This window comes from Corvus brachyrhynchos, unplaced genomic scaffold (genome assembly GCF_000691975.1).
Source record: "Corvus brachyrhynchos isolate BGI_N302 unplaced genomic scaffold, ASM69197v1 scaffold246, whole genome shotgun sequence".
Lineage (NCBI taxonomy): Eukaryota > Metazoa > Chordata > Aves > Passeriformes > Corvidae > Corvus > Corvus brachyrhynchos.
In genome coordinates this window covers 908,106-932,991 of record NW_008238447.1, presented here as the reverse complement: position 1 = coordinate 932,991, position 24,886 = coordinate 908,106, and the positions used below count along the sequence as shown (strand labels likewise).

At 37.8% G+C, this 24,886-nt stretch overlaps 1 protein-coding gene across 10 annotated transcripts in view; it reads left to right on the top strand.

Annotated features, from left to right (window-relative positions):
- The window catches only part of SOX5 (SRY-box 5), a 601,783-nt gene that overhangs the window by 335,920 nt on the left and 240,977 nt on the right, over nucleotides 1-24,886 (top strand). For 9 of the 10 annotated variants that reach the window (XM_017736702.1, XM_017736703.1, XM_017736705.1 and 6 more), the window contains one exon: nucleotides 14,376-14,607. In XM_017736702.1, the coding sequence (XP_017592191.1) occupies nucleotides 14,377-14,607 (231 nt within the window). In that variant the 5' untranslated portion in view covers nucleotide 14,376. Of the gene's footprint in view, nucleotides 1-14,375; nucleotides 14,608-24,886 lie in introns of those variants that run through there. The other variant, XM_017736707.1, reaches the window with a different exon arrangement.

Below are 24,886 nucleotides of genomic sequence, written 5' to 3'. Positions count from 1 at the left end.
TTTCACCTCTTTTAGGGTATTTTTACCTGTAGACCATTTTCAAGCTAAAATACACTGATGGGCTTTGTAATCATACAGCCTTTTCTGGATATTATTTGCAGATACTGTATTTCTAAAAAATTTCATTACCTGCCTATATCTTCCCTCTAATATTAATTCTTTGCTTCCTTTTAACTGTGATATGACAATACACGATTAAATGGTTGTCAGACTTGCAGTTTATTGCAGTCCTCTTTGGGATCCTGGTTGTTTTTGAAGTGTGGTTGTCAGGTGTGTTTGATCCCACTTAAGGTGAGAGGTCTGTGACATCCATGGTTGCTGCAGTAAAGTTAGCTGTGACTATCCATTAAAGGGGATTAAAGTAGGAGCTGTGAGAATGTCAGATGTTGTACACTGGTCACAGTATTTCCCAAAATTCTGAAAACTGTGTTTAGTGTATATACTCAGCAATTCTGGAGAACAGTTGTCAGAATATTTGCATCAGGCTGAATTGGATTTTGACATGCAAACTCTTGTACAAAAAGGTCCTGCTCTGATTCTGTGTGACGTGGACCTGAGGTGGTAAACATTTGGTCTCTTCCTGAGTTCAGTTTCACAAACAAAAAGTCTGGAATGATTTTTTTAAATGTTTACTGTTTGATTGTAAGCATTGACTTGCAGTAGAAGAAAACCATAAAACTGCAAAGGGAAGGATGAAGTTTGTGTATGTCAGCTTGAGTTTGGCAGTACAAAACAATGTGTTCTTTATTAAGCAGAGTTGAATGGGTTTAAATTAATTGTAGCTGCTACTATACATGGGAAGGTAGAGAATGTAAAATATAATATTAATAACAAATGCTTTCTTTTTGGTGGGTAACTAATTTTTAAGCTGCCTGGAAAATGCAGTGGCTGGACAGAATTTGCTTAGCAAGGCAGCTGCCTGCCCTGGAACTTTGCTGGGTTTAATAAGGGCTGATTACACAGGTGGCAGTGACAACAGTGGTAGATTTTCTGAGAAATGCATTATTTTCACAGTGCCGCTGATGGAAGAAACGCTTAGTAGCAGCTGATAATTAATGATCAATTTGGAGATTATCACCAACAATTTACAAAGGTTGACTTTTTCTTTAGAAGTCCCTTTGGATAAACTGGATGGTAAATTACCTGTCTAAGGCTTTTACTTTACTTGTGCTAATAAGATGAAAATGAATATGTTTGAAGAGCTCTGAACTGAACTTTTCAGACTGTCTGATAATCCATACAACTCTTCTTTAAACATCTTAAGTGAGTGAGCAAATAGAGACTATAATAAAATTGAAAATCGTCATGTGAGCACATGTTACCACCCTGTCTAAGTAATGGGGCATGACAAATAAGAGGCACTGCTATAGAGTTCATATTTTCATTTTATGGCATGCATTAAATATTTGATCATCAGCCAGCAGACAGGAACAATTGGGCTAAGAGTATCATTTGCAAATAGAGGGGTGAGATTTAGACTGTCATAGTCTGAGCATGGGATGGAGAACTTCTATATCTTAGTCCGTGCTTCAATAGCTCCTCTTTACTTTGGGGTGTGCAGACCACTTAAAATCCCCTTCTGTATTTCCTCAGACTGCAAAAAAGGAGTTAGTAATATGTATTTACTTCAGAGGGCATAATAATCTTTATTTACTTCACAGGAGAAGGGATATGTGAAGAGTAATTAGTATTTGTAAGTGCTTTTAAGGATGATGAAAAGGGTAGTGCAAGTATGGAATGTTCGCTAATAAATTGTGTACAAAAAAGAAGAGGAGTAAGATGAGTTTTATAGAGTTATGAAGGTGCTTGGAGACATTGATGGGCTCCCAGTCAGATTTTCAGAAGTCTATAGGTATCTTAATATTTGAAGCATATTTGAAATTCTCTTAACAGCAAGGCAAACTCTATGTTTTTGGCACTTTTAATATCTTTTAAAATCTGGCTTGTGCTTTGTATCTATAGTGTGGGGCGGGAAGGAGGTAGAGGGAAGTCAGGGGCTAGGATTGTAAAGGCCTGGTAACAGCTGCACCTTCTGATCATCCCCTCTAAAGCAAGGATGGAGATGGAGGATGAGAGAGGATAGAGGAGAAAGGTAAAAATCTTTGCACATCTGATGAGCTCTTTTACAAAGGAGGGGTTTACAGACTGCTAAAAAGGCCAGCCAGTGAAACTGGACAGTAGTGAAAAGGATTCAGTGACATTCTCCTGCTAAATGCTGTTTATTTAGATTTTGGGGGTTTTTTTGTTGGGTTGTTTTGTTTTAATTATCACTGCCCAGAAAAGAGGGTTGAATAGATTATTATGTAAATATAGTCATTAGGTAAAAGAAAAAAAACCAACATTATTACAGTCTGTTGGCAGGACTCCATGTAGGAACTTCCTGAAGAGTTGGACTCAATGAACCTTGTGGGTCCATTCCAATTTAGAATAGTCTGTGATTCTGTAAAACTTAGTTTTGCAGTTGCAAAATGCAGTAGCTGATGAGAGAACTTAATTTTTGTCATCATTTAAGTGTCAGTACACACAAACCCACTGGGTAAATTAATGATACAAGTAAGTAATGCAAACAGCAATCACCAATAGAATGTTTCCTTTTAAAAAAGGAAAATGTGAGCTTGCAGAGCATTTTATAAAGACAGTTAAACTTTCTTATCTCTTATGTAAAAATAGAAAAACTGGGAGCCAGAAAGATTCAATAAATCGTGGGATCACATGGGAAGTTGCTGTCTTCTGGATTCTTAATGTTGAGTCCTGGTTTCATTGTCCATCCTGAGGCAGAGAGGGCATTCAGGAGTAACCAATCTGGTCATAGTTTCAGTGTTTGTGCTTCTTTGGCAATCATCAATGCCAAAGGCCATTGCTATACTTAAGAAATAAATTTCTCTGATGTATTTTAGTCAATCCTTTCTCCTAGTTTTCATTCAAATGGCTCTAGAGCTTGCCAGGTGACCACTTCCCCAAATCAAAATCTATTTACTACTGTTTTAAAGTAAAAAATGGGATAGTGGACCTTTCCTGTTGTGTTTTATATCCAGTTGAGGGTGTTAACCTTGAAAATGTAACTTATCATTAGCTGGTGGTACAGAGGTGTTTGTTAATATATGGGGCTAATGAATCCATGATTTTTCTCCATGGCTTAGTTTATTGTGACTCTACTTATTCCCAGTCAATTACTTTGGTTGCAGCAGGTATGCCATGGTTCACTTATAATATAATTAAGTGTATCTCCAGCAGGGAGAGGGTTTTTGAAAGAAATAGTCTTTTCAAGAAAGCTATTATACCACTTGTTATGGCAATAGCAGCCAGGTTTACTTTACTGTAATATATATTTATTTTTTTCAGAGGACTGTTGCTCTCATCTGAAGTTGGACTTCCATGGCAATATGTGCCTTAGACTGCTAAATTGTTTTAGTATGTCTTAGTAAAAGCAGTTGTAGGCAAGAGCATTTTAATGGTGATTTTTAAGTGTGTTTGAAAGCAGTGTGTGGAGAGTGTGAGGTAGGGGAAGAGGCAAATGTTTATTTGAAGATGTGTTTGAATGAATCTTCTTACATAAATTTGCCACTGTTAAGAAAGAGGGGCTCTGCCCCTTTTAGATCACAAAGGTCTCTCAGTGGGGGATGGTTTTGGTAATGGAAAAAACAAAAAAGGTTCCAGTATCTGGTGGAGGAGGTAAAATAAACAAACACAATGGATGATTACTTCTCTCCATCAAGGCTTCTTTATCCTTGCAAGCTCAGTCAGTGGTCAGCATGTTAGACACCCCTCCCTGTTTTATCCACCCCTGAGCTGTGTCCTTTGACAGCGCTGGTTTATACAGCTGGGGCTTTGTGGAGCTGGACGGGCACCGCTGCTGAACTACAGATGTGAAGGTAGACAGAGCACCTATGGAAGGGTGAATGGCATCCTCCTAGTTCCCTTGGAGGGAAGGATATTCCTTCCAGGGTTTTTCTCCTCTCTACCCCACTCCACAGCTTCCAAGGCTTTTTAAAGTAGACCTCTTTTTGCAATGGTGCTTCTGTGCCTGCCACCGCAGCCTTTCTTAAGGAAAATTTGAGGCAGTTTATGATTCTTAAGGTGTTCTGTTCAGAATGGTCTCCCATTTTCCTATTTGTTGATTTGTTTTCACCTTGCATGCCAATATGCATTTATTTGTGGAAGGATATACGTGTGTTACCTGACTACGAGCTGTATTTTTCTTACCTAGCAGCTCCAGCAGTGTCTAGAGTTAGTTTGTTAAGCTGGGTAATTATCAGCTGGCTATGATTGTTCTTTTCTCTTGCAATGTGACAGGTATATCTTAGAATCAAAACTAAAAATCAGCTTTCAGGCAGCTGAAGTCAATCCATTTACCTACATGAGGAAGAGTGTTAGCATGTGCAAGCAAGTTCTGAAAAGTGTCCAGTAGTGTTGGAAATGGAACATGGATGTTCAGAAATAAGAAAAAATTACAGAAGTGAAAGGGACTTGTACAACACTACCGTGAGTGAATAGATGTGTGATTGCACCACCCATTTTTTTAATGTAGATTTTTAATTCTTACACTTTTCTGTGTAATAAAAACTGGGAAAAGAATACAACAGTCACAAGATAACTGAAGAAGACTTCACAGTACAGTGTGCACAGTTAGCGAGGTGGAAGCCCTCACATCATACCATAAATATTTCCTGTTCTAGCCCTCATTTGTTGGGCCAGAGATGGCACGACTGTGGATCTTCTGAAGTAGGAGATATGAATGCAAAACTGAACACTTGAAAAAAGTTCATTTTCTCTCTTGGCATATCAGAACGCCTGAGTAAAATTATTTTTATTTAAACAATTTTTGTTTTACTCTATTGGTATTTCAGAGTAATTTTCCGAGGCAGCAATTTTCACTAGTTTGTGAAAGGCAACATCTGGGCTTTGGAACAATCTCTTTTCAGCTTTGAAAATCCTACCTCAAATTGCTTATACATTATAAATGTTTGAAATTTTTTTGTGGTGTTTGTTTAGCATAATGGAAAAGCAATAATGTATTTATTCCCTGTGATTTTATCTTCAAGTTCAGTCTGATTTTTCTTTCTTGGGGTCTCAAGGATTACTTGTTCCTGGGCCAAGAATGCACCTGTCATGTATAAACCCTCCAAAAAGGGAGGAGCACGCACATGAATGTGAACAAAAAAAAAAAAAAAAATTCTGAGCAGCTGGGATTTACCTGTTGGAAAGAAAATATTTACATCCATTAGAGACATTGCTGTGCTTTAAGTATATTTTTTCATACCCCTCCTCACCACACACACAGATGCAAAACCAATTTCACTGTGTCTGCAGTTCTTAAAGGCACATGTGGGTTCTCTGAGGCCTCACTTCTGCTCCCACTAAACTTATTTAGAGGCCCAATTATTCAGTGATGCAAGTTCATGCTATCAGTGGTTATCTACTTTACTGGCATGATCAGTTTTGCCAGGAAGCATACAGGACACATGTGGATGAATGTGTTTATGTGTGCTTTTTTTTGCATTTCTTTTGCAAAAAAAAAATGGGGTTTTGCATTTGTTTTACAAAGTGGTAGACATAGTGAAAATGTGCATGCAAGTGGTGGTTGGAGCAGGAGTTTATATAATAATGGTGGAATGATACTGCAAATTCAGATGTGTAAACACTGGTGAGCACCTTGAGAATTATTTCATAAGTGCAATTATATGCACATTTATAGAAAGGAAACACACATGCAATGTAAAGTTATTATTTTCAACTTAACAGTAGGGAAATCGAGAGTGAAGTGGGGAAAAAAAGGAACTTTTAAAAATTTCCTTGTTTCTGGTTTGTTTGTGATTACCCACAAACTCTGCAGAGGAAACGTTGCTTAGAAAATACTTAAAATACCATTTGTTGAGTTTTAAATTTCAATAAAGGGGAAAGGAGAGGGGACTTGAAGCTGAATGGCTGTTTGTTTGGCACTCACATCAGACAGTGGCGTGATGGAAGAGTGGGAAAAGCTGTGTCACATTCTAGCAAGATCTCAGTCAAAATAATGGCTCCTCAGATTAAAATCTGTGCATCTTTTGGGAGAGAACTCTTATTATTAATGTTGATTCTATTGAAAGTAATTAATAATTTAACAATGCTTGAAGAAAAATATGTCAGCTTGATTAGACAAATACTGCGAATGACCAAGAATAAGCTCCCAAAATGCAAAAGTTCTAATATTAACTTATTTTTCAAAATGAGCCCATGCTTCCTCAAATTTCTTTGTAATAAATCAGTCATAATTGTCATAATTTTAAAGCCGTTTCAACTCCTTGCCTTATTTCACTCAGTGTCAGTGGGAATTATGTGTGCACCTCTGTGTGTGATGTATGGATTCCCCGTGCAGCGCAGCTCTCCCACTCAGTCTGGAGAAGGGCTGATGACTTTTCTGCCATTTTCAAGTATTAGTTTGTACAGTGAAATCTCAAGGCCTGAAATCTCTAATTATTTTACTAGATCCTCTTTGTAGTTCAGCAAGCAGAAGAGTGATGATTACCTAATGGTCACAGTGATTGAGATAGTGCTTTTAGCAGTGAGCAGTTCCTAAAACTTTACATGAAAATAAAAGCAAAACTCTGCTATTTTTGTGGAGTATGAGGGCAAATTTTAAATAATAATAAAAAGTATAATAAATAAAAAATAAAAAAGCAAGACGTATGAGGAGCTGAAGGGTGGGGGGAGGTACATTTCTGAAAGGTTGGGGGGTGGAAGGAAAGGAAGCCAGAGTTAATTTGAGGATGCACTGGAAAATAAATGAGCTTGTGGATTTAATTCAAAATCATCCAAGCAGAGTCTTTTGCATGAAAGAAGCCAGTGATCAGGCTCAGTTTACTTGAAACATCAACAATGACTGCATCCTGCTGTTTCAGAGTTTGTGCTGATAGATGCTTATCGTCTTTGACACTGCACCACCGCAGTTGTGTGTTGCCTGTGCCATAACTGCGTTATCACTACGTGCCTCTTCTGATTTTAAGTTCTCAAAACTCACAGATTTTGAAGTTTGATCTCTTAGAAACATGCTTTTCAGCAACTAAAATCTTACCCTGTAGTTTCAGGTTTATAAACTTCTTATTAGATTTTAGACTCTTTGATATACAGATGAGTGAAAAACAAAAGACTGATGAACTTGACAGGTACCAAACAAAAATTATGAGAACACAGGTTATCATGCTACAGCTGATTTTGAATGTGTGTCTCTGGGTGAATTGCTAAATGTTCCTGCATAACACACACCAGTAAGACCCAAAGTCTGTGTGAGGTCTATGAAAGAATTAGGTAATATTCATTACAGTAATAGAATATAGTAGATAGGAGTTCCTTCATTACCTTCCAAATTCTGTTTTGGTTGAATGCTGGTTTGTTTCAGGCTACAGTATTTCACTTAAAACTTGGTCATGCAGTCTTTCCAAGTTACCTGCTTCAAAAAGTCAGTGAAAAACTTTGTGTAACACATGTTGGTAATTTTCAACGTGAACTGTTTTTGACAACAGATTTTTACTAGACTTGATTTTACAGTGGTTTTTCATGCAAAAATTCCTTGGAAGTGCAAGAAAATGAAGATGATAAAATTTTAGTTGATGGCATAGAATTTTTAGAAAGTGGTGAGATTTTTTTTTCATTTTTCTAATTAGAAAAGGGTTTTGTTAATATTTTCTTGAAGGACACATATAGCAACTTTATTATTTGAGAGTTTCAAATCTTGTCGAATTGAAACCATTTACTGCTGGAATTTGGAGCAGTAGCTTTTCTCAAAAAACAATTTCCACAGTATGTGGAATATCAGGTTTGTTAGCCAGGCTGCTGATACTACACTATACTTTAAAACGGACTGAGGATAACATATTCCCTTCCTATTTTATATTCAGAATCCTCTAAACTGGAGGACTATCAAAAATTGTTAAAGTTACCCCATACAGAGAGGAAATCTGGAAAGCCAAAGGGAGAAGGTGGGCCGGGTGAAATGGAAATTATTGGGTGCCCCTAACCATAGGATTACTTGTGGCAGCTCTATAGACAACTGCACAGAAATACTACATAGGTTATGCTGTAGTGATCTTGGTTTGTGTTAACAAAGTTGACTTGTTCACCAAAACCGCTTTTGAATAACAAAACTTACTTGTAGCATATGTGCATTTTAAAAGATGGCTGATTGATATGATCTTAGAAAGTAATAATTAACAGATTATTCCACCTCAGTGTGAGTGACAGATGAGAGCACGTTTCATGCACAGTTTTTACTGATTAGCAGATTAGAGAGTTTTGCTTTGCTTCTTTTTTCTTTTTTTTTTTTTTAATTGTAGAATTACTTCAGTGAAGAATTCCAAACCAGGCTGTAAATGACTCAAAGATATTGCCAAATGAAGTCTGTTTTTAGTGGTATGTGTAGAAACAAGTCAGGCTTGCAGCTCCCAGTGGGACAGTGTGTAGGAGTTTGCCACCCTTACTCATGTTGAGTAATACCTTATTACACAAGCAATCTTGTCAAAATGAATAGAGTTGGTTTTTTTAAAGGTACTAGTTATTCAGTGTACATAAATAATTAATTACTTCGGGGCCAAAACAGAATGGAAACCATTGTTAGTGTTAACTGTCACCTCTTGCCTGGGCTGTGTGTAAGGAGAGATCATAGTTTCAGTAAACCTGGGAAGAAGAACTGTTTTATTAGCACTGAATGTGGTCAGGGATGAGGCAGATGCATTGCTGACATTTTGGATAAGCTTGTGTTTATGCATCTATATGTGTGCGTGTGTACGCTTATACATTAGATGCATGTAGTAGTGCTGCTGTCTGTAATCATAATTATTTCCTGCGGAAAAGCAGACTGCGGCTTTCCAACAAGTACTGTAATTAGAGGTAAATATCCCTGCAGATTGAATCCCACTGGAGTTTTTGGACCAGTTTAGCACTTAGTATTTGATTTGGACTCAGGCTGTGTTCAGGAGCAGATCTGGTGCTGTTGGTAGTGGGCTGACCCTCCACACTGTTGCTGATATGCTCCTCTTGTCCTCATACCCTGTTCCCATCGCTGACATATGATTTAAAGTCTATCCATGAGAAAGACTTGGTTTCTAGCTGCCAGAGGAACTCAAGAGGTGAATGTTTTCATGCCGATTCAGAAACTGGCTGTGCGACTCCAGTCAGGCGCTGTCACGCCTGGTTATGGTGAGAAAACAACAATGCCTCTCTTGATAAGAGAAAAAAAGAGTCTTGCACAGTCAGAATTTTGACATAAAATTTAAATCATCTTTCTACATCCTGTGGACTTGGAGCTGTCAAAGAGGCAAAGCCTGTGTTTGAATGGAAAAGCTTTTTATTTCTTTAAAAAGTGTACCAACTATAATTATCCATAACTTTGCAAGCCTGTTTTAATGCTGTTTTATAATTACAGGTCTTAATGCTAGATTATACAAAGTCATTTATAAATAGTAAGAACAGTGGGACTTTGGGAGTTTTTAACCTGTAGATTGCTGTGGGTTGTGGCGGCTGACGGGATTTTGCCTGCATGTGTATGGGGTGAGCTGTGTAATGATTGATGAATCCCTTAATTAACTTCCAACAAGTTAAGATTTATGGCCTCATATCTTTTTCTCCTGACACATCTGTGTTTGTCACTTTTGAAGACATGGATAAGCCCCTTCTCCAAAAGCTTTTGTAGGTATCTGAAATGTTTCTGAGGTATTTTGCTTAATGTAACAAGATTAGAGTTTTATGACATAAAATTTATGAAATTTTATGGCATGAACAATCAAATTGGGAAAGATGCAGGTTGTGTGCTAGAGGGCACTATCTCCTTGAGTACTGAATACCACTTCAGATTTATTTTGGGAGTACAATCATGTATGAAATGAACTGAAACCAGTGAACAAATGGAGATGTAGTGGGGGACACTTAAGTGAGGTACTGTTAAAAATAGTAATAATAATAAAAAAAAATAGCTGTGGAAAGATCATGGAAAGATCACTTTTGTGAGACACTGAATTCGAGGGAAAAAACAAACAAGCAAAATAGTCATATTTAGTACCCTGAAAGTATTTGGATGGAACCAATATGTGTAGATGGCATGAGGAAACAATTCATGTGGATGCAAGCTTTTACTTGCTCCAGTGGGAAAATCAAGCCGTGCTGAAGTCAATGCAAAATCTCTGAGATCAGTAGACACAGGGTATCAATTTAACCCCGCAAAGAATCTGTTATAAATTGAAGAGCAGTAAAGAAATACTTGGAGAAACTGTTGTAATATGAATCACATAAAATATTTGTTGGATAACAGTGTGTTAGAACAGTGAGGTTTTTACTTCCCTGAAGAAAACATTCTTGCTACCAGGAAAAGCATTTATTTAATGAAAATTTAACAAAAAGCATGTTTTGTTTTGTTTTGTTTTGAACTGCAATTTCTGCATATTAGGAAGCCTTTCTGCAAACAGATATTTTTACAGGAAACAGTATCAAATTTGAATTCATCATCAGAACTAAATCTTTGGTTCCATCTGAACCATTGATACATGGGATACATAAATATAGGGATACATTTCATAATTCCAGTGTGTCTGTGGAATGGCCTGGGTACCGCCTGTGTCCCAGTGCATCAGAACTTTGGAGATTTAGGTTCTCTAAAAAATTACCACCTACCTATTTTTATTCAGTAGAAATGATTAATGACATTTCAAAATGCAATTCTTCTTGAAACAATTAAGTTGCAACAGATTTCATCTGCAGTGACACCCTTTTACGTTTGAAATCTGTTCCGCTGTATTGCTGCTTTTCTGAGTTACATCTTAGGGTTTTGGGGTTTTTTTTTAATCCTATCCATAAGCTGATGTTTCCTCTTCCATTGTAAATCTTCTTTCAGAGTGATGTAATTGAAAACCCTTCTGAGTTTAAATTTGAGGAAAAGATCTTGAAGTCATGTGAGCTGTAAACTGTTGTGTTATCACTGAGGGTAGATCCAGGATGTTTGCAGTCCTTTGTTGAGATGGGATAATTCCAGTACTTCGTTAGATCTAGATCTGTTTAAAAGAGCTCGGTTTCAGATAATGTTGTTACTCAGAATTTCCCTGTTTCCGTCTACTTATTATTTGTGGTGGGAACTCTACTTGCATCTTAGATATGGAATCTGTTAAGACATGATATTAGATCAGTAGGATAATGAAGATACATGAAAAGAAGAGAATTAGAGGATGCATGATGTGGGAGCATTTCAAATTTGTGAAATGGACCAACAAAACTGTAGAAATAATGAAAGAAATTTATAGGTGACTTTTTCTTGTATCATTTTTCTACTCAGCAACCCCTCAGAGATTTGATCCTTTGCTACTGTAGACTTTGACAGTGTCTCGGTTACTATTCTTTTGGAAGACGTTTCCAAAAGTAGATATGGATCTATTCATTTATTTATTTAAATCTTCCCTTTTCTTGTGGAAATTTTCCAAATGTTCATAAGGAGTAAGAAATTTCTGTGAAACTGATTTCTGTTTTGACTCAGGTTGGCTATGGACAGAGCTGCCTGAAAACAAGTTGTGTTTGATGTCTGAGCCGTCCAGGTTTGTGTATTCAGTTCTGTGAGTGTCCTTGGAAGACTAATGCTGATTAAAGCCTCAACTTTGCTGCCTTAGCCATTTTAGTAATTTGTTAGTCTTCTAGGATGGTGATGGGCGCATGGCTTGTAATTTAAACTGGATCTTTTAGAGACAAAGGGAAAAGTTTCTTCTACCTTTTCTACTATCACTTTAGTTTGGCCTACAATCCAACCTATAGGTTTTCATTTTAGATCAAAAGCAAAATAATCTCTGTTATTGCAAGTGCGTGGAGGTGGACACCTCTATTATCTTCCTTGTCTGTTCGTACAAATTCTCTGCAGAAAATTATTTCATGCCTGTTAGGAAAAGTGACAAGCAGAAGATGATGATCTGAAACTCTGTATTCACATATAAAGTTAAAAGAAGAGCTTTATTTCAGTGTGATATTCAAACTTTCCTTGTGACAGAATCTGTGTTATTCTAGGTTAACAGCAGTAGGAGTTCTTGACACAGTTTGAGTCTATAATATGTAATCCAAATCATCAATACAAAGCAAGGCATCCTCTCTCTATGATTTGTTGTCAGTGTGAATTGCAGTGGAGACTTTTGTACATGGTTTACAATATATTCAGTCATTTTATCAAATATAAATGTTCTAAAGTATAGAAAATTACTGTGGAATAATTGGCTAATGATCTTGTGTCCCTCCCTTTTTGTTTGCCAAAATTGAGACAACTGCTTAATGCTGATTTTCAGAGAGATTTGTAGAAACCCAGGCTTCTATTAAAGAGTGTTAAAATGAGTAACCAAAAAACTTAAAATCAATAGCAAATGTCTATCTTGATGCAGTACAATGCAGAATATGAATAATTCACATTAACTTTAAAAGGGAGTTGTATGGTTTCTGCAGAAAAGCTTGAGATCTGTCATGTCAAACATAGCTGTAAAATGCTGAATTCAGTGGGCTAGTAGAAAACTGCCAGTAAGAGTCTATCTGGTGATCTCTGTCTTTGTACATATGCTTTGCTGCAGACACGTAGGTGGGAAAGCCTAGAAGACAGAATTCAGGTAGGATGTATGAAGTGTTAGTCTGTTGGACTAAGTCAAACATTAATAGAAAATACAGATTGCTTCTCTAAGCACCAGCAATAGGTGGTGTTCAGAACAGGCAATGTGCAGCTGAGTATGGGTTCTGGTAGGGATTTTTTGTCTGAGTTTTTGTTCTTGGTTCTTCTGTTTTTTTCTTTTATTTTTTTTCTTTTTTTTCTTTTTTTAATATAATCTAACTTGTCTCAGGAGGCAAGGCTCAAAATGAGATCATTAGAAGCAAAATAAGTCCTAACAAAGGGCTGTTTAAAGTCAGTTTGTTTTCAGACCCAGTTGACTGCTGCTAAGAACCATTCCGTGCTCAATATGCCAAATCGTATGGACATGCTCCACCTCACAGCAGCCCCACACACGGTTCAAGAGGCTGCTGGGCTTTTGAAATGCAGTTCCTTTAACTGTGAAGTGGAAAATAAAAATGGGGTAATTAGAATCATAAATACGAGATTTATGAGGAGGAGCATTATTACTTAAGCCCCTTCTTTTAACTTTTGCGTACAAATAGTCTTCAGTTTCCTCGTTCATAACTTCTCTTTTTTCCTGTGAAACATTTCCCTATTTTTCTTTTCTTCTTTTGGCTGTGCCTGTAGGAGTTCTCACTCCTCATTCCACTCCTTGCAGATGCCCCTGCTTAGCACAGGGGTCTGTTATGCCATCCATGAGCATACCCTGATTTTCATGAACGATGTTGCTGTAATTAATCCCAGAAGTTGTCTGCATTTTAACACTTCACTGTACCCCTCTTTTTTGGAGACCAAGCTGGAAGTATTTTGGGTTCTGTAAGATTTTCAGTAGTGCTTGGCTTGGATGACACCTGAATTTGCCCATGATTTAAGCTTCTTTCAGTCTTTCTAAAAGTTGAAGATAAACATGAGCTATCAGACTGGTGTTATCAGACAGTATCAAAAAATTCACAGTGTAGGGTGGAACTTCAAGTCAATATTTCTGTGTGGTTTTTACAATGTGTGCTCTATGTATCTTCCTTGTGTATCCTTTATTATATAGTTAGAGATGTAAATTACATTTTCGTGGGGTTTTTTTTCTGATCTGGCCATAGATAGGAAGAATTTGATATATAGATAGATTTGATAGCAGATCTTAATTCAGTCAGTACACCTCTGACTTTATGTTGTCAAAAAGATTAAATTATTAATGTCCGAATGTTTAATTGCTTAACTATACCAGATCTGCAAACCTGGAAAGATCCTTGCAACATGACTTTAACACTCAGTTGCTCACATGGGTGAAGTTTTGTAAACACAGACATTTTGGCTTGCTAGCAAGTTCTTTTATTGTATTGTATTTTATTTTACTTTATTTTTTTATCAGTTGTGGTTGATAATGACAAGCAGATGATTATTCCTTAAAAGCTAAGTTGACAATATTGTATCGGGAGACGTTCTGTCTTCTTAGAGTCCCTTGCAAATGCAAAACTAGATGGGTGTTTTTTTAAAGGAATTGCATTTCATTATGCAGTCTTAGGTGAATTTTCATGTTTAAGAAGCCAGAATACAAGAGAGTGCTATATTAGTGTATTATTCTCACAACAAACAAGCCACTGTTCTGTTGCTACCTGCTTGGCCATTGTTCCCAATTGTGTATGCTTTGCAGTGGTATTTGGATGGTTTCCTGCTCTCTGCCAGCACAAAAAAGGCATTTCTGTTACAATGGCCCCTAACCACACAATGACGGCATTAAGGATTTATTTGGAGGTTTCATTATTTTCTCCTCTTTTGTTCCTTCCAGGATGTCTTCCAAGCGACCAGCCTCTCCGTATGGGGAAGCAGATGGAGAGGTAGCCATGGTGACAAGCAGACAGAAAGTGGGAGAAGAGGAGAGTGACGGGCTCCCAGCCTTTCACCTTCCCTTGCATGTGAGTTTTCCCAACAAGCCTCACTCTGAGGAATTTCAGCCAGTTTCTCTGCTGACGCAAGAGAACTGTGGCCATAGGACTCCCACTTCTCAGCACAACACAATGGTAGGTTTGCTTATGGTCTATTGTGCTTACATCCATTCTTTGAATTCTGCCTCTGCAGTAGTTTGGCATCCAGATTTGTACTTTATGGAGTGTACAATGCACAGCTACACGTACAGAACACGCCACAGTAATGTGTAAGCTCTGACCTAGCTGGGCTGCCTCTACCCTCCACTACAAATGCTAAATCACTTGCAGTGCAGACTTTTCCTCACCTTTGCCTGATGGCATTTAGGGTGCTAAAATTTGTTAGCTGCAGTGATGTGAATTGGAAGTGTATGTGTTCAGCAAACAGCAAATGGATTTGGAACACTCTAAGTGAGAGTCACGTTTGGCATGGTGTCTGAAATACCACCCTAATGCCAAGTTTGTGCAACAGTAAAGCATGAAAGTCTGCATAAAGGGTAAAAAAGAAGAAACTTTGAATTTTGATGATTTAAAAACTTTTGTCTAAAGTGTAATTCACATCACAGATACCTACAATAAAGTTTACTGTGCTTATGAAATTAAATCAACGTACTACTTCTTCACTTGTTAATTTCCTCTCTACAAATGACACTGAGCACTTAATTCATTACATGTAGTAGTCCGGGGGAAGTCCAGAACTGGCTGTATCTAAAAGAAGACAAAACAATGCCATGTTCCTTGCTAGTATTGTAGTGTCACTATTTTGTGTTTGGGCCCTTCACATAGAATACTGATACATTTTTAGAAAGGGTGACAGGTGCAAGGAAAGGTATTGGAACCCCAGGACTGAGGCACCTTGACAAAGCTCTGTAGTGAACACGCTTGCATGGCTCTTGCCTATTTACAAATTGGCTGTAACTTTTTTGTTAGTCCCCCACTTTGACAAGGGCACTAATAATTTCACTAGAAGTGAAGATAATAAACAGACCTGCATATTTGAAGGCTTTTAAAAAGGCATTGCAAAATAGGTGCTAGTGTATTCTCATAAAAGCCTTCAACAGCTCCACAGTGGTATTTAAGCCCTTACAGCTCATTATGCATATGTAACAAGCCCTAAGTAAAAAGCCTTAGGGATTATTATTTCTCATAGGACCAAGTCACTGGATATTCACTGAAGCTGCTCTCCTAGACAGAATAACTCATTGATCCTGATCAGTTTTCCTTCCTTTTTTGGGCTAGTGCTTAAGCTCAGACAGTGGTTTGGAATACATAATTTTAGTTTGTGTTATTGCAACTTTATATGAAGAAAGAACATCATTGGAGAAATTACTCATGGGCAGACAATATCATTATCTTTTCCGAGCTTGTTTATTTCTCATCCTTTATCTTACGTTTTATGGAGATGAAATTCATTAATATAACAGTTCCAGCCAGTGGAATGTTAGGGTATGTAACTAATGTGTGGGCTTTGCTATACTTCGGCCTATTTTAAGAGAGTGTTTTGAAGATAAGTTGTTTCTGACAACATTTAAGTCAATAGATAAACGTGTGATGGCACCAGTAGTGTAGAATCAGACGCTAATGAAATAAAATCTTACTGTTTTCTAAGGAGCCCAGCAGGAGTATTTCAGCTACACCTCACTGAAACACTTAACTGCTCTTCAACTAATTTTAACTAACTTCTTTGTTCATTTATAGTTTCTAAGAACAAGAGGTTTAGCTGATCATCTAGTGTAACTTCCTGATATGAAGGCTGTATTTAATGGCAAAACAGTGTTCTGTCTTTTTGCAGTACAAGATACTGAATCGTGGGGTGTTGTAGATAGTCTCGCTGTAGCAGTGACGCACTGCAGGCTTACCCGAGACAGTGTTTGGGGGGTTGTAAGGGACTAGTTTTGTCTTCATACATATTTAAGAATATTGCCAGTCTGTATGAATGTAACACTTTGGCAATATCTTTTAGTGAGGACTGTGTTGTAAAAATCATGACTCAGGTAGATCAGAAAGGATGTAGCATCTGTGTCTCCAGGAAGAAAGAAGGGATCAGTCTAAATGAGTAAAATGTACATAATCGCACCCTCTGCTGTTGTGGTATGTAGGTATCAGAAGGAAATCACTGGATAACATTTAGATGACTTCAATTCCTGTGCTTAGCAGTGACAAAAATCATTTCCAAAGGGCATTCACTTTTTAGCATTGCAGAGGACATTTTTATACTGTTCGAATGGACATTCTGTTGTTCTACAGTCAGGCCTGCACACAGCACCACGGAGTGTGGTCTGATACAGTTTTATTGATAAAGCTCCAGAAGCTTCACACTTCCTGACTTAACACTTTTGAAAATTTACCCTGTTGCACTGTACGAAGTTTTAACAACTACCAGCTTGAGACAGCTCAAAATTCTGGATAAATGTTTGTAAGAGGAGGGCAAAATTCCTATAAAGACATCTTCAAACATAATCAAAATTGGCAAAAATCTGCAAAGCCCATCTTCCCATCAAAGTGAACAGGGTGTTTCTGAGGATATTGGAAGTGCAGCCAGAGAAAAGATAGTGCAGTGGACACCAACTGAAATGCAGGAGGATCCCTGTGAACATCAGGAAATGCTTTTGTGTGAGGGTGACTGAGCATAGGAACAGGTTTCCCAGGGAGGCTGTGGAGTCTCCCTCCTTAGAGATACTCAAAAGTCATCTGGACATGGTCCTGGCTGACTCTCAGTGGCCTTGCTTGAACAGGGGGATTGGGCCAGGTCTCCTCTGGAGATCTCTACCAGCCTAAACCAAGGCAGGGGTAACTCTATCTATGTCTTTCTCTTGATAGAAGAAACTAGATACTTATTGTAAGTAGGAAAACTCTTTTCCTGATAAGAAAAGAAACAATAATGTATCAGACTTAAAGCAACTGCTCAGTAGAAAATAAAAGACAAATGATTTGACCTAGAATATATCCGAGAGTCCCCTTAGGACATTCATAGCAAGCCATAAGCTTTGCAGGGAAACACTTGAGGATTACAGTATCAGTCAATAGCTCTTTTGAAGAAACCTATTAAGGCTACAGAATTTGGATAGCACAAATAGTTGTTAGCTCATCTAAGTTACAAAGGTTTATTTTATTTGTTTCTGTTTGCCTGCCTTTATGTTCTATTTGTCTGCTTTTGCAACTCTCAAGACCACTGATCTCACCAATGTTGTCTGTGTGCTAATTTCTGAAAATGAGAAATGTCAAGGCTAAAAGTACTGATGGAAGTATACCACAGGCATGGTGTGTTTAAATCAGACCATTCTTTTTAACTACAGAATATCAATGAAATGCTGGATGGGATTTAAAAAAAAAAAAAGAAAAAAAAAAAAAGTACTGAACAAAAGGTCAAACGGGTAAGCTATAATTTTGCCACTCTCTAGTTGTTCCACACTGATGACTGTGACTGTACTGGTAGCCCACATTTGTCCTGCCCTTTTAGTGGGATTTAGAATTCATTTTCAATAGTACTTTAAAATGATAGGAAATATTTTGGTGCACTGTTCAGTAGCTTTGTTGCTTCACAGTAAAAGAAGTTGTGTTTCTGTGGTGAATGAAGTTACTCCTGTGTAACTTGGGAATAATATTAAGAAAAGCAGTACTACAGGTCAAAGAGCTTTACCGACACATTGCTTTGTGCTTTTCCTCCCCTTGTCCAAAATAAAAGGTTGTTTAATGCTTCATTTGAATTCTCTTATCACATCCATCCTGGCCTGCGTTTCACCTGTTGGTCTGGAGTTGTCAGCATATGAATGGTAGTGGATCAGAACAACAAGCGGCTGGAGCACTTAGCTATTATTCAGAACTTCCGAGGAGAATGGAAATCTGAATGCATATAGCTTTTTAAAAAGTCAAATAGGACTCTAATTATACTGAGCTAAAGAATGCATATTAAAAAAAAAAAAAAAAAACCACCAAACCCTCACAGTGGTTTTAGAGAAATTTTAATTTCCAGTGTACCTTTGAGCATCAAGCTTAGGATAAGTTATTGTGATGATACAATGCACAGTGTTGTGAACACCAGTGCCTTTACTGTGCCAGCTCTAATAATGAGAATTTCATTGTTTGGGGAGAGCAGTCTCCTACACTCTAGACAAAAGTGTAATTACTTTTGAACGATGTGGAATGTGCTCAGTTTAATAGCATGGAGAATAGATTCACAAAGATTCAGATAAAGCTAGCTTGGAAGCCATATGTGCAGTGTGGCAGTATGAAATTGTTAGCAGGCACCATAATTACAACACACACACGCGCGCACACAATTTCACAGTTTAAACTATAAACTGTAGTTTTTGTAAGAGATAGGCTTATCTGAACAAGACTAGTTCAATTAAAACAAAGGAGAAATGGTGGTAAGTTTGCATTTGTATGATGTTCTTTCCTTCCTCTCTTAATGCTAAATTGATATTTATAAGATGGTGAAATTACATTGTTGCAAACATTGCATTTATAAATGTCATCACAAAAGCACATGGAAGCAGTTTCCACAGATACAGTTTCAGGCTCTTACCAGACTTTGATCTTTACACTTGCACCATTTCAGGGAATCACTATTGTGGGCTGCTAGGAAAGGGAACAAATGAAAAATAATCAGTCAGGACCTATCAAAGAGCTGTAGAAGTTGCCTACTGCATTGTTTAGTCCAGACCCTGGAAAACTGTCTTCAGTCCTGGAGAATCAGCTGCAATGGAAACAGCTTTGATGATTCTCCTATCTGCCTGACAAGTGCCTTGCGTTCAGGTTGGGCCAATCTGCTTGTCCTCCTTGTCATGATCTGTATTCTCCCAGATCTCCAATCCTGTCCTATCCATGTGAGTCATGTTTACATTATTTGCCAGCTACTTGATGTGGAGGTCCTGTCTTAGACACATAAAGAAACAAAAAGCGTGTCTTCATTCTTCAGGTGAGTCAGGGATCAAAGCCATAGTGCAGCAGTGTGCTTTTATGGAAGTTCCCTCAGTTTACTCAACCACCTTCTCAACACAGTGACTTTTGCATACTTGTAGACATGGAAAACCAGAGTGGGTACATTATTCCCAGCAGAAGGCAATGGGCAGAAACACTGGCTGAAGTTTGAGATGACACTTTGGTGTTTTGATCAGACTTTGAAAGGTCCAAAGGTTGGTTAGGGGGCATTAAGTAAGTAATGAAGTAAGAAAACATTTTTTCATCCCCAAGCAGGAGGGTTAGAACTACATTTAAACCAACAACTTGACAAATCAAGACCAGGCTTATAATATATAAATTGCCTGGAATACAGGATGCAGATGACTGTAGTTTCTAAAGGCCATGAAGAGAAGTGGAAACAGCAGTTGTTTGTTTTTGCTGAAGATCATCTTACTGTGAAGCAGTCACGTTTTTAATGGATTCATTTGAATGCAGTTAAGCAGAAAAAAATCAACAGAAAAGTAAACACCTTTGTTTTATGGAAGTGCTGGGAAATGTATGTGTCCATTGTTTGCAAGTGGTTATGTGCCTAGGCATCAATTCATTGACTTCATACTGGAAAATATCTTCATTTAAACTTACTGCATAAATACTAGTAAAATCTAACTCAAGTGAGTAGCTGAAAAATTGTACAGAAAAAAGACAGGTAGAACTGTGTAAAGCCCACATTTGGTATGAATATTCAAACCAGATGGTCTCTCTTATGAGGAAGAGAAAAGAGCTATTAAATGCCCCATCAGAAAACTATGTAAGCAAAAAACTTGGTCGTCTTTCTAAGCAAAGGAGATAGCGGAGATTTGAAACAAAATTTTGAAGTTATCAATCTGAGGAGCACTGGTGAGGACAAGGATATGGAGAAAGTCCCACTAGGACTGCAAGACCAGTTTATAGCAACAATCCAAAGAGACTACATTTAAATGTTCCTACTTCTTGATACATCTTTTGCTTCCAACTGTCACTCCCTAGGTGTGACATAATACAGGTAGGATCTATGGGATCTTCTCCATCCTCTCTGAAGTCAAACAATAGCTGTGGACTTCGTGTAGTTTCGGCAGTCCAGGTCTGTCCCCTGTGGCACTCTACCAAAATTTATTCTGAAACTGTACCTTTTCTTTGGTGACAGTGAATCTTTCTGGTGTTGTAGTGAGACACAAACTCTGCTGCCAGTTAAACACCCAATTCTCCATGGTTCTGAAAAGAGAAGTTCATAGAAAGGTAGTTTTAAGTTTTTGTGCTTTTCCTTTCAAACAATGAGTGTATGTCCTTTGGCCGAGCTTCTGCACCATTGAGAAGCTTTTGGCCTTGGGCTGTCAGTGTAACTATTACCAGAATAGAGAGCAGCATACCAGACTTCCATACTTTTTATCTGACATATGCCTTAAGGTAAGGCATGTGGGAATCCCAACTTGTCAATGTTTTACCCCCTACATAGCACAAACTCCTGCTTTTGCACACCACCTTGACTCATTTTTGCTTCAGTAGTTTTTAATTCATTTTAAAACTTCCAGAGCAGTTTCCCCATGTGCTTTCTGTTTGCTCCCCACGCTTCTCAAATTCACATTACTTACTCTGAGCAGCTGGTGTGGCTTTCTCCCTTTCTTTTCACTGCAGGTGCAAATTTCTGTCTATTTCCAGCCTTATAAGAGCCAACGTTACTCTGTCAGTTTCTGTCTGTTTGCAGTTGTCCTCTGAAAACCTTTTTCTGCCTTGCCCATTTTCTTCCTCTGCTTGTAGTCATATTTACCTTAGTCATTTTTATTATTTAAACCATTCTAAAGTCTTTTAGTAAATAGCTCATATGAAGACGTTGCACGGTAAAAAATAAGTGTTGCGTTATTTGCTTGGACAGAATGTCAATAAACTAGAGGATAGTTGGTTTTTGATCTGCAGATCTACTTTCAGTAGAGATATACCAAGCCTGAAAGGCATTGTGAAGTGTTGGTCATGGTTTCTTGAATTTCAGGGTTGCAAGGAATCCCTGTGGTTATAAACTCTGGCTCCTAGAAGTGCCAGAACCTTCTGCTACACTCAGTAGTCACAGTCATGTTTTACGGTCTCTTCTCTCACTGTCACATGTTGGTGTCCATAGGAAGTTACCCACTGCAGTTAGGATTTGAAGCATTTCTTTATTATCTGTCCTTTCAATGGACGAGTGATGTGCTCATGGTTTTTGCATTGTCTCTTTAAGTATTATTTTTCAGGTCATACAAAATTCAGTTGGATTAGGCTGTGCCAAGGCCAGCTTGCTTTCTCTAATTTTTCTTGCCACTGCTAATGCTTTTTCAGATTCACCAAAAGTAATGATGGTTTTAGTGGGAATGAAAATGTGTCTCCAGGCAGTTGCTGGCATTTAAAGTGTCCTGTCATCCAGTCATCTTTTTTCCCTTTCTTGGAGCAAACTGCTTCTTCTTGTCTTAAGTACATCAGTGAAATACCACCGCCTTCTCTGCTGTAATAAAAGGGGTTATTAATTTTCTCTAGAAATTCATGGCTGAAGAAGGACCTTTGGCAAATCAGACTGCAGATTTCAAAATATGTTTGCTTAAGAATGGGCATCTACCCTTGGGTGGGTCAGCTCCTAAGATGTGTTCAGAGACCTCTCTTCAAGAGGAGATTGATGTGCTGCAATGTTTCTGAACCAACCAATGTTCCAAAGTGTTTAAAAGACAATGAAATGGAGGAAACAAACTTTCTTAAGTAAAAAGAGTCCTTTATGCCTGGGGTAGCAAGCTTGTCTGAATAGTTTGGCCGGCCTCATTTCCAGATTCTCTTTAACACCCTGAAGTTCTTTGTTTCTTTGTCCAGTTTAGCTGCAGTTGTGTGATCAGATAAGGCATTTTTGCTCTTTGCAAAGGAGAAGTAGAGTTGATGAATCCCATGAATTTAGCATCACTACATAAACCAACAAAAGTAACTGAGTGGAGTTGTGCCCAATTTAACTCAGGATAGCTTTTTCAAGAGCAGTGTAAACAAGACCGTAATTATACATGAAAATAGTCTGCTCCGGCATCCTTTTTTATGCTTTTAAAACTGAATCCACCCCAAGGAAAAAAGAGCTCTAAAGATTAACTTTTTGTAGTTTGTACAGGCAGCAAGCAAATTACATAGATTGTCTAAAACATAGACCAGTAAAATCTAATATCAGACTGTTATTATCTTTATTTATATTGTACCCATAGCATGATTTATTTTTATAGAGACAGAAAAAAGAAACATTCCTGCCCCAGAATGCTTAGCTTATGACCCTGTTCCTGCAAAATAATCTGGTTGATTGGAACCTAATGCTGATGGTAGCAAGAGGAAGGGAAGGAGAGGTCACTGGCTATAACTCCTTCTGCGCATAGCTTTTTGTAGGATTGGAGTTTGATGATGGAAAATAAGAAATATTATAGCAAAAGGTAAAATCATTCTGACATCTCAAGTCTGAATTACTGAAGTAGATTGTATGTGTATCTCTGCACTAAGTCATGTCAGAGGTGGAAGCTTGCATTGCTTATTAATATTGCTAGCCAGAAATAATGCAAAACATCCGTGCTTCAGACTCTCCTCTATGCTGATTTTCAGATTGAATTTAAAGTGTGTGTTTCATCTCTGTAACTCTAAGTGAAACTTTCCTCTTCCCCGTTCTTTTCATTTTAAACTGCTGTAGTTGTAATCGGGAGATCTGCTCAGCTTTGGATCCATCTGTGTTCAAAGGCAGCAGTATTTGCTGAGGATGTGCAGGTTTCCAGAAAACAACCAGATACAAATGCAGAGCTTAGCATTTAGGATTTAGAGCTCTGTTAGGAGCGAGTTAGTTTCTTGTACAATTTTCAGTTAAATTTACGGAGTCTCAGTGATAAATTTCTGGTGATTATTAGTGTCTTGGTGCAGCATGAGGACATTTTGGCTTTTTCTCATAGAGGAAAGAAGTTATTTCTTCTCAGAGAATGGACTCGGCCACTAACACATCATACAATGCCATGTCAATCTTAATGTCTTTTTTGGGGCGAAGATGGAAGGGCAAAGTCTGCTCAGAGTATATGTTTAAAAAGTGTATGTTCAGAAGTGAGCTAGTAAATTTAGGTTTAACTTTATGGTTAATGGAAGGAAATAGGGAACAGTGGACCATGATTCATTTTGTCCTAACATATCTTGTAAGTAGGTCAGGGAACTCACACCCTAGAAGTGCCTATTTTTCTTCATAGGTTACAGCTGGAGCTTAAGGTGTTAAGCTCAGCTCTTGATCCCTATAGTTTATAAATCTGTGGTTAGATAACTTCAACCAAAAAAAGCCTTGACTGAGAGGTAGTTACCTGGCCAGAGCATTTCATAATTCATTGTTCATAAGTACAAGTTTGCTATATAGTGCTTAGCGCTGTTGGGAATAGAAAATATTCTGCATCTCAGAGCTCAAACCACTCAACTTGAGTTTGTGGCCTGCATCTGACTAATGATAGAGTGTGAATCCGTGGTATATTCTTTACTTTTATAAATATAAAATCTGCAAATACCTCCCTTTTTTTTTTTCCCAAATTTTTAGATTCATATTGTCTTGACATGGACAATAGCAGAGTGTGGGGGAGAGCAGATGGATCATTCACAATAGTTACATGTATAACACTTGGTTAAATTGTCTTTAAACCAATTTGATAAACTCCACTGGAAAACAGTTTTTGGAATTTCATATATCTACAAGCAGAGTTTCAAATAGTGTGATTCAGTCCTGCAAAGAATACATCTGTGGCGGATGATGTACTTTTCCTGTTTGCTTGTGGCCAGTGTAAACTTAGCTTTTGGGCAGTGACCATAGCTTCAGTTTTGAAGCTGTCAACATGAGTATTGGGTAATATATTGACACAGGGCCACAGTGAATTCCCGAGCTTTCCTTGTGAATAAAGTAATTTGACTGAAATACTTGCTTTTATATTTAGGACCTGTATCTTTTTATTGCTCTGTAAAATATCACAAAGAGTTGTTGGACTTGTAGTTTGATAAATATTAACAGAGATGGCAAGTTTTCGGTTTACTGGGTGAAATAAGACGTTATTTCCAGATTCCAGGTTGTTGATTTATCATGGGCAATAACCCTTCTGTTGCCTATGGCTGTGCTAGTACAGTAGAAATTATGCTTGTCCTTCATCCGTGATTGTCTATGCTCTATCAGAGTTTCCACACTCACGGAGATTATCGAATGCCATACAGTGAGATTGGGGTTCAGTTCACCAAAGTTTAGGCACATAAAATTTAGGCGTTTGGGCTGTCTTCACAGTTTGTGGAAAAAGATAACCACCCTTCTAGAACAACATTTCCAATCTTAAAATAAGCATTCAGGACAAGAAAGATGAATTACCCTCTGAAAGTGCTTGTCTGTTGACTATAGAGGGAGCCTTGATGACTAGTTTAGACTAGGTGTCTAATTTGGGGCTAA